The 9,747-nt window shown below is 39.4% G+C and overlaps 1 protein-coding gene across 1 annotated transcript; it reads right to left on the bottom strand.

Annotated features, from left to right (window-relative positions):
• Positions 1 to 530: 530 nt before the first annotated feature.
• Positions 531 to 9,056, bottom strand: Ngdn (neuroguidin). The gene is given in 12 exon segments (XM_047539959.1): positions 531 to 710; positions 1,109 to 1,166; positions 1,312 to 1,468; positions 2,594 to 2,762; positions 2,858 to 2,978; positions 3,215 to 3,267; positions 3,352 to 3,408; positions 3,411 to 3,435; positions 3,771 to 3,908; positions 7,780 to 7,851; positions 8,591 to 8,650; positions 8,980 to 9,056. Coding segments are annotated over 12 exon segments (942 nt in total). The 5' UTR covers positions 8,992 to 9,056; the 3' UTR covers positions 531 to 690.
• Between the last annotated feature and the right edge of the window lie 691 nt (positions 9,057 to 9,747).

Raw genomic sequence — 9,747 nt, 5'->3', positions numbered from 1 at the left:
GCCTTAGATGAAGGAGGGTCATGGAGGCTGAAAAACAACTCTTTGCTCTAATCAACTCATTCTACTATTATCTACAAACTCTCTCAATAACTGACCAAAAATCATCTCTATGTTCATGTTATTTCAGAAAGAAATAGAGAAGCAGAGACAAAAATAACTCTTGCTGATGTGGAAAGGTTTTATCTTGTATTCCATTATAGTTAAGTACCGATGGTTTCCTGAACCACTAATGCCACCTGGTGGCCAGGCTAGATACATTAAGGAAATCTAAGATCCCCATACTTCAGATACTGTATCATATTATTGTAAGTCATATAGAAAGTTGAGGCAACATGGGCTGGGAACAGATTATTCTACTCAATACTGTCAATTTTTTTTAAATAACCAATTTCTAGTTTCTGGGGAAAATATATTATCAAAGAAAATTTATAAAGCCAAATTTCTTGAACTTCCAAGAAAAATTTTCTTTCCCTTTCCACCACCCATTCAACAAAAACACCCCATATACCCAGCAATTCCATCACTCAATACATGTGCAAAAGGGGTTTTAATTCAGACGTAAAATCAATTTTATTAAAGATCTTTCCACATGTCCAAAGCAAACAATGAATTTCAAGGAAAAGACCTACATACAATGAAAATAGAAGTATCCAGGATGACAAAAAATACATAAAACATGTACACCCATAATCACCGCCGCCTCCGAAAACCTGAAAGGAAGGGAAACCAAGAATGAGGCAAAAGACAGTTGGAAAAGTTGAAGGACAGGAAAAAAAGAACATTTAGAGAGGGTTCAAAAGGGGTGGGTTCTTAGGTAGTACTCTGTATCTTCTCAGGACAAAAGACTAGAAGAATGAAATTGAAATGGGATAATAGTTCCTTCAGGTGACCCTTACAGTTCTATTTAAGGAAATCTAATAAGAACTGTGGGACCTTGGAGATGGAATCTAGAGATCCCTTTTATGCATGATGGTGAAAAAGAACCCACCTAAAGAGACTAAAACTTGGTATGGAAGGGACACTATGGGGGTTGGTGACATCGGGATGGCAAATCCAATTTCAATTCCCTACCTCGTACTTGATCACTTAGTCCTAGAAGTACACTGACCTTTTTTCTTCCGACCTTTCTTAGGTATCTTCTTCCGCTTCTTAACAGGATTCTGATCCTGGAGACAAAAAGAGAAGTGAAGAAATGGCAATGCATTTCCAAGGGCCAGCATCCCTTCCCAAGTTCCTCATGGTTCCAAGTTCCAAATACATTTATTTAGCTAAACATGATAGCTGCCTCCTACCACTGTACCTCATCCTCACCTCATCAAGATGAGCAGTTCCTCCTGTCAATGCACTGATGTCACTGAAGTGTGTGAGGGAATGAAGCTGTGAACTCATGACATTTGCTCGTTTTCGCCGTCCTTTCTCTCGCTTACTGACACTTAAACGAACCATCATGCTTTCCTCATAGTTAATCCTGTCACGGAAAATCAGACGTTGATTCCAGCAGACTCAAACCATGGTGCCAGAAAGCTCTAGTCCAGAACCTGGGCCTGGGCATTTACTCATCTTGGCTTAGTCAGATTTCATAGCAGACCAATACACTATTTAATAAAATTATATAGAATGATCAATACCAATGAAATGCTGTCTGTGCTAGAACTTCCCTCACCCCTAGATATGAATCCATAGCCCATTCATACAACTATTGAAGATATTACATCAGCATTTATTTCTTTTTTTCAGTACTGGGGATTGAACTCAGGGGCACTTTACCCCTGAGCTATATCCTCAGCCCTTTTTTAATCTTAATTTTGAGACAGGGTCTCATTAAGTTGGTGAGGCCTTCACAAAATTACTGAGGCTGAACTCAAACTTGCAAGCTTCCTGCCTCAGCCTCCTGAATTAAGAAAATTCTTTTATTTTAGCTCTATGAGTAGAATTCTCTAGAAGTGGGATTCACTGAATGAATGGGCCCTTTCATGCAAATCTGTCAACTGTACAGTCTGTACATGAGCAAAGTTGATGAGCCTGTATTGAAGTTATAATTGCTTTTCTACTTTTCTTCCCCAAATTTATACAGCATTCTCAATGCCTCTATAAAAACCTGCTTTTTCGGGGCTGGGGAGATAGCTCAGTCGGTAGAGTAAGCACAAGGCCCTGGGTTCGATCCTCAGCACCCCCCCCAAAAAAAACCTGCTTTTTCTACCTTCATTGAAACAATAAGAATCGTGACAGTGAAATACAGGCTGTTAAAGTCCTATAGGGACTTTATAGGATTTGCTTGAGCCTAAACAGAAATGGGGAGGAAAAAAAATTATTTTTTTGGACTGGGGAGATAGCTCAGTTGGTAGAGTGCTTGCCTTGCAAGCACAAGGCCCTGGGTTCAATCCCCAGCACTGCAAAAAAAAAAAAAAATTATTTTTTCTAGTTTTCATCCCATATTTCAAACTTCTAATTCTGAAAACTATTATCCCAAATTTTCCACTCCACTTTCTATATGATGTTGGTTGTTTTGGAACCAGAATTAACAACATTTATCCTAAGTATGAGAACAGGTCTCTGTAAAGTAGAAATAATTTCTAATTCCAAGAGCTCAGACCTATGTTGGTCCTCTTGACTCTGGCGAGTGACATGAGGATGGCGAGCATCTCGGATTTCCTCTGGAGCATCTGAGTACTGCTCCTTAAGTTCACGAATGACAGAACTGCTCAATGCTCGTCTTTTGGCTCGTTCCAGACGCTTTTTCTCCCGCTCAGCTTCTGTTTCATCTATGTGATAAAAATCCACAAATGTTATCCCAAAACAGAGAAAAGGAGAAGAGAAACACAACTCATTCCAAGGAGGCAGTAGTCAACACTCATACCATAATGTACTGGAACCAAGCGTGGTGGTACGTATTTCTTGGATACTCCTGTAGATTTCTTTCCTGAAGACTCAGACTGGCCATACTCTGTTTCATCTTCCTCTTCATCCTCAGAACTCAACTACAAAAGGAACAATGTCTCCTAAGTTGGGAAGCATTGTCAGACAAGTGAGAAGAAACTCCAAAGCTGCAGTAGTACCCTTGGGAGATGGGACTACAAACAAAAGGGAGAAAAGGGAACCTCATATTGAATTATTCTAAGGTAAATGCTGGAAAATCAATTCACAGGTGATCACCATTAGGTTCATGTTTGTATAGCTCCTTCAGGAAAATTAGGAGGATGATGCAACTGTTTACCTTGCTTATCATATTGCTGGGATGAGGCTTAAAATGAAGTGGGTCATTCTCACCTGAAACACAAAACCCAAGAGATTTTAAAAGATTTGCAATTTTATGATGATCCCCATAACTTTTATGATAGTTCTCTCACTTACTGAGGCTGCCTGTCACTGCAGTCTTAACCAGTTTGTCAATTTGATACTTCAGTTTTGGTCCAAGGGACGAAGCTTTTCCAACACCTATAATGTAGGAGTTAAAAAGGATTAAATTCCTTTCTCCAAATCAAGCACATAAAAGAGTTCCCTGTGTTGGGGGAAAAAATACTTAAAAAAAAAAAAAAAAAAAATTGGCTCCTCAAACTTTCTATTGGAAATATGTGGGAATTAGGACACCATATCACTATCACAAATTGATAAACAGCCTATACTTAAATAAAGTGTTTATTTAATCTTTAAAACATTTTTTTGATTTCCTTACTTAACCTGAGAACACCCACTTAAATGAGAGCTACTATGTGAAACTTTAGAGTTCAGGATATAGAAACCTACATCTCCAAGAAGCAAAGGTCTCATACCGTGCGAATCTCTACCAGTCTCAAAACTGCAGCATGTCCCTGAAGAGATCCTCCTGAGGCTTTGTCCAGGATGAGGTGGCTCAAATCCATAAGGTACATGAGCAGCAGCTGATCTTTCACTTCCAAGAAGCTGAGACCCTGATTTGAACAAAACCGTGAGAGATATAGATTCAGTTTTAGCCAAAGAATCAGGAGGAGCACCTAGGGCAAGCAGGATAATGACTTCTCAAGTTCAAGTTCTTCCCCCATCAGTTCATATAAGGTATCTAGAGTACAATAGTCCCTCCTCAACTGTGGTCTTGCTTTCCACAGTTTCAGTTACCTACAACCAATCATAATTCAAAAATACCAAATGGAAATTCCATAAAGGAATAATTCATGTTTTAAAATTCATGTTTTAAATTGTCCACTATTCTTTGTAGTGTACTGAAATCTTGTGCCATCTCACTCCATCCTACCTGGGATGTTGAGTCACCTTTGGTCTAATGTATTTACAAAGTACATGCTACTTGCCTATTAGTCACTTAGTAATCACTTCAGTTATCAGACCAACTGCCATAAGGGTTCAAATAAGCCTTCTTTTACTTAATAAGGACCTCAACATGCAAGAATAGTGATGAAAAGGGGGTAACAGCACAAAATGAGGAACAATGGACTACCTCTGTTACTATGTGGCAACACCGTAGGGCCTATAGGGAAAAGCACATTACACACAGGATTTGATTGGGTACTATTCACAGTTTAGGGTATCAGCTAGGGGTTCTAAGAACATATCCTAAAGGATATGGGGAGACTACCATAGTTGAAAGAAGGAGCTACACTTAAAATTGCCAACAGAGAAAATTATGCTAACACAAGAGAAACAAAGCTCAGAGAACTAGTAGAAGAACAAAAGCAAAAAAAATCAACAAAGTATCCCTCTAAAAAGTCTGTAACAAAGTATCCTATCTCAGAGCTACTGATATTTGGGGTCAGTTAATTCTTTGTTATGGAGGCTGTGCTGTTTTTGCAGGTTTTCAGCAACATCCTTGGCCTCAACTCATCTATATCCTTTCCCAAAGTTATGACAATCAAAAATGTCTCAATGTTGCCAATTTTTAAATTAACTTATTCTTAATTAAAATAAGTACTTATTTGCCGGGGGGGGGGGGGGGGGGGGGGGGACGGACCAGGGATTGAATCCAGGGGTGTTCAACCATTGAGCCATATCCCCAGCTCATTTTCACTTTTTATTTTGAGATAGTCTCTCTAAATTGCTTAGGCCACACTAAGTTGCTGAGGTTGGCTTTGAACTTATGATTCTTCTGCCTCAGCCTCCCAAGCCACTGGATTTACAGGCGCACGCTACCACACCCAGCACATACATCACTCTTACAATAAAAATTAAGACAGGAGGATCGTGAGTTCAAAGCTAACCTCAGCAATGGTGAGGCACTAAGCAATTCAGTGAGACCCTGTCTCTAAATTTAAAAAAATACAAAATAGGGCTGGGGGGCTGGGGGATATAGCTCAGTCAGTAGAGTGCTTGCCTCCCAAGCCCAAGGCCCTGAGTTCAAAGCCCCAGCACCGCAAAAAAAAAAAAAAAAAAAAGGGGGGGGCTGGGGATGTGGCTCAGTGGTCAAGTGCCCCTGAATTCAATTCCCAGTACCAAAAAAAAAACCAAAAAAACAAAAAACACAACCTCAAAAGAATGTTATCTCAAAGCGGTGATTAAACTGATTTTTCATTTTCTTCTTTGTGGTTTTATGTATCTCCCACACTATCCAAAATTAAAATTTTATTATGAGGTTGGAGTGTAGCTCAGTGATAAGAGTGCCTGCCTAACACACATGAGGGTTAGATTCATACCACCACCAACAATAAATAAAGTGTACTATATTTATAGGCAGAAAATGAAGAGAATATTATATTTATTTTTAAACAAAATAAAGCAATATATGTGAGCATGACTTAAGTTATACTTATAAAATAAGACAAATGAGTCTTGTGACTACATAAAATGAAAACTGACAAAGTCCACAGCCTTACCTTAGTTAAGATCACAAAGTAATAGGAGTAGAGGTGAGATTCAAACTCAGTTTGACTCACCTGAGCCTTGGGTATCTTTAAATTAATATAATTAATTCTTGTTAGTAGCCCCAGTATGGTACTGGAGCATGAGAAAAGGATTTAAAGAATGACAAGTTGAGTTTAAATTCTGAATTAGGTATTTGGTAATTAAATATTGGGTAAGTCACTTAACCTGGTGACCTCAGATTTCCCATATGTAAAATATGTACAATATTTTATTCCTGCCCCAAAGAATAATCACAAGGCACAAATAACATGAAGGCAATTTGAAACCTATTAAGCACCTTGTAAAAAATCTTTGATCCCAAAAGAAAATAAATCTGTTTAATGAATAAACAAATACGGAGTGATCTAAGAAGTAGGCTGACAGCCCAGCACTAATATTATCAAAGCAAGGTACCTAGGACATAAATAGGTAAAATTTGAGAAACAGGATCTTTTGACAATGCTTGGGCATTGGCGCTGTCAAGTTCAAACTGGTTATGAGTATATGAGAGAAAATAACTAAAGATATGCAATAAAAACAAAAATCATGGGCTGGGGATATAGCTCAGTTGGTAGAGTGCTTGCCTTGCAAGCACAAGGCACTGGGTTCAAATCCCCAGCACCACAAAAAAAAAAAAAATCATGAGAAAGAATAGTCTTATCTTTCTAAAAATACAAGTCTGCTATAACTCCCATTCAAAAAAATTTCAATGATTCTTACCTACTACAATGACTTCTGTATTTTTACTTACCTATAAAAGAGTTTGCTTAAATATGATTTTAGGTCAAAAGCTCAATATGTAAAACAAATATTACCAGAGTTTTCTAGTTTAGGTAGGTATAAGAATTCCAGAGTTGTCCTCCCACACTGACTAATACCAATAATCCCTTAATAGGTTCTACCAGACCCTAATTTGGAAACTATCATACTTCAATTTTTAGATGCACCATTTTCATATTTTAACATCTCTAAAATTTAGATGCATGTTTCAGTCAATAGTATCTTAGCATTATGTTACAGATTAATAGATTCTTTCTTAAGAAGGTAATTTCCCCTTATCCACAGGTGATACATTCCAAAACCCCCAGTGGATGTCTCTAATGGGGAGGATAATACCAAATCATACATACTATATATATATATATATATATATATATATATATATACACACACACGGTTTCTTCCTATGCACACATACCAATGATAAATTTTAACTTATAACTTTGGCACAATCAAAAATTAACAGCAAAGAGTAAGATGGAACAATTATAACTTCACACTATAATAAAAGTTATTTAAAAGGTATAAGTTATGTCAGAAATTTTTCATTTAATATTTTCAGACCACAATTAACCTCAGGCAATTAAAACTGCAGAAAGTGAAATTCAGATAAGGGGACTACCATATATAAAATCAAGTAGTAGGTTCTAATTACTAGCATCTTAGATCAGATGAAACACAATAGTAACTCCTCCATTGGCCTACAAAGGTCTTCAGAATGACTTTTTCCAGTCTTACTTCTTACCCCCATCACACATACATATGAAATGTACATTCATCCAGAAATTACTTATCTCCTACCCCAGAACATCACCATGCTTTCAGACCTCTGTGCCTTTGTACATGCTCCTTCCTTCTGTTTCTGACTCCTCTGTACTTTTCAAAAGCCTGCTACCTCCTCTGAGAAGCCTTCCTTGATTTGACTCCCTCTGCTCCTCTGGCAGTTCTCACTGTTTGGTTAGCACCTCACTCCTGAAGACTCTGCAATGTAAATGCTAATTCTCATAGTTATTGCTTCAATTCATCTTCCCCATGAGATTCTAGCACAGAAGTAGGATTTTATCCATCTTTGAAGCTCTAGCACTTGGGAGATAAAATACACAATACATCTATGATGAATGAATTATTGAGAACATCCAGTTAGGGGATGCTTACTCTTTAAACACATCTTACCTTCTCTGTAGGATAGGCTCCAGCTCGAACTTTTTTGGTCAGTGCTTGCACTTGTGCGGTTACAGCCACTACCTGAAATTAGACCACAGAAACAGCTGACTAGGCTACATCAAGTCATGTCTGTAACTGTGAAAGGCAAAAGCTAAACAATGCCACCTAAAAATTATCTGAAACACTGTCCAAACAACAGTACTATCTTCTCAAATCTGGGAAAGAACAGGAAAGGTGGTTCTGATAGTTCTTCAAAGGATAGAAACAGGGCTGGGGTTGCAGCTCAGTGGTTGAGCGCTTGCCTAGTACATGTGAGGCACTGGGCTTAATCCTCAGCACCACATAAAAATAAACAAAATAAACATATTGTGTCCATCTACAACTAAAATTTTTTTTAAAAAAGAGAACATTTCTTAAAGTTGTGGGGGTGGGGGACATCCTTATCAAACTATGCTGGAGGGGATGAGAATTGAACAGTGGTGATAGAAGAACTATAACTTTATGTGCCCTGAATGAATTTATAAAGCATAAAACTATATAAATGTATGTTAGGTGGGCACCCAAAGTGTAAATCACTCCTGTTCCAGCATCGGTTTCCTTAGCTTTAAGAAAAAAAGGAACTGACTAATGACTTCGTTTTAGAGTTTTCTGTATTTCCTTGGATGAAATAATCTATTACTTTCAGTTCTGATCTGAAAGGATTTTTGTTAAATTATTCCACTCTTACGGTATTTGATAGCACCCAAATATCTGCTCCCAAAGCACACAAAGTCAAAGCCAATCCGTGACTAATCTATTCCAAAGGGACGACACTCCTCACCTGTTCCTGGAGGTTTTTCAAGAGTGTCACGGCACTAGGCACGTCTGACTCCAGCACCCCCTACAGAAGAGAAAGAAAAAGTCATACAAATAAGAAGAAGGAATACCTGGGGTAAGAAACTTCCCCCTCTCCTTCGAACACTCCACACTTGGGGCCTTTTCACCCTGGTGCACCGGCAGCCTAGCCTGAAAGCAAATCCCTCGTGTTACTGGAAAGGAGAGGTAACTCCTGCCCCAAGTCTCCCTACTATTGCCTGGCTGCTCTAGAGAGGCCATCTCCCTGAAGCCACTTTCATCAGCACCCTTCCCTGCTGCCAACAGTGTCCTTTGGGTCACTAGAAAGAAAGGAGCAGTCCGTAATAGCGACGCGAGAAAGTACACCACACTCACCGGCGCTGCCATCTTTGCAAACCCGCCCCTTCCGTTGTCGCATTTCCTGAGCGCTAACACCTGCTTCCTAGAGTTGATAGACAACCGCAGCCAATAGGAATAGGGGTTCTCTCACTTCCGTCTGGAACAGGATGGGAGGGAGGCGGGACCTGATATAGCCAATGGAATAAAGGAACTGGCTAAATTCGTCAGACTCAGGAGGCAATCTAATGACGTAAAGATGGTCTCGGAGAGAAGAATGTGATTGGTAAATTGTGAAGAATGATTGAAACCAAACCAATAAAAACTGCGTTGGTGATTGATTGAAAGTTTAAGCTCCCAATGGATAAAGGAATCAACTGAGCGAACTGAGAGTGTATTGGCTCCCAGATGCCGCAGTACCAGTCTTTTTCATGGAGTTTTTCTTGTAGTACAAGAACTGGCCACTAGGTGGCGGAACTCGGCTTCGCTCCGAGGAATTCATGTTGCGGAGCCGCCATTGCCTGCTTCACTTCCAAGACGCAGTCCTTGTGTGATGATGGAAAGGTCACTCGGTCTCTCAGTCTTTTTCATCTGTAAATTCGAGAGCTGGACCAGAGAAACCCAGAGCCAGAAGCCGATTGCAAGGACACTAGCCTGCCCTTGTCGTGCGGACGCGGGAGCGGAGAGGGAAGGCGCCCATGCCCACAGCAGGAGGAATACGTTCTACAAACAAGGAGACAGTTTATACCTACGTAACTTTCCCCTTGGGCCTACAGGGCCACCTCAGAACTTGGTTCAGACCCAGTC

The sequence above is a fragment of the Sciurus carolinensis genome, chromosome 2 (genome assembly GCF_902686445.1).
Source record: "Sciurus carolinensis chromosome 2, mSciCar1.2, whole genome shotgun sequence".
Taxonomy (NCBI): domain Eukaryota; kingdom Metazoa; phylum Chordata; class Mammalia; order Rodentia; family Sciuridae; genus Sciurus; species Sciurus carolinensis.
The sequence above is the reverse complement of the archived record's forward strand: the minus strand, read 5'-3'. Positions and strand labels throughout refer to the sequence as shown.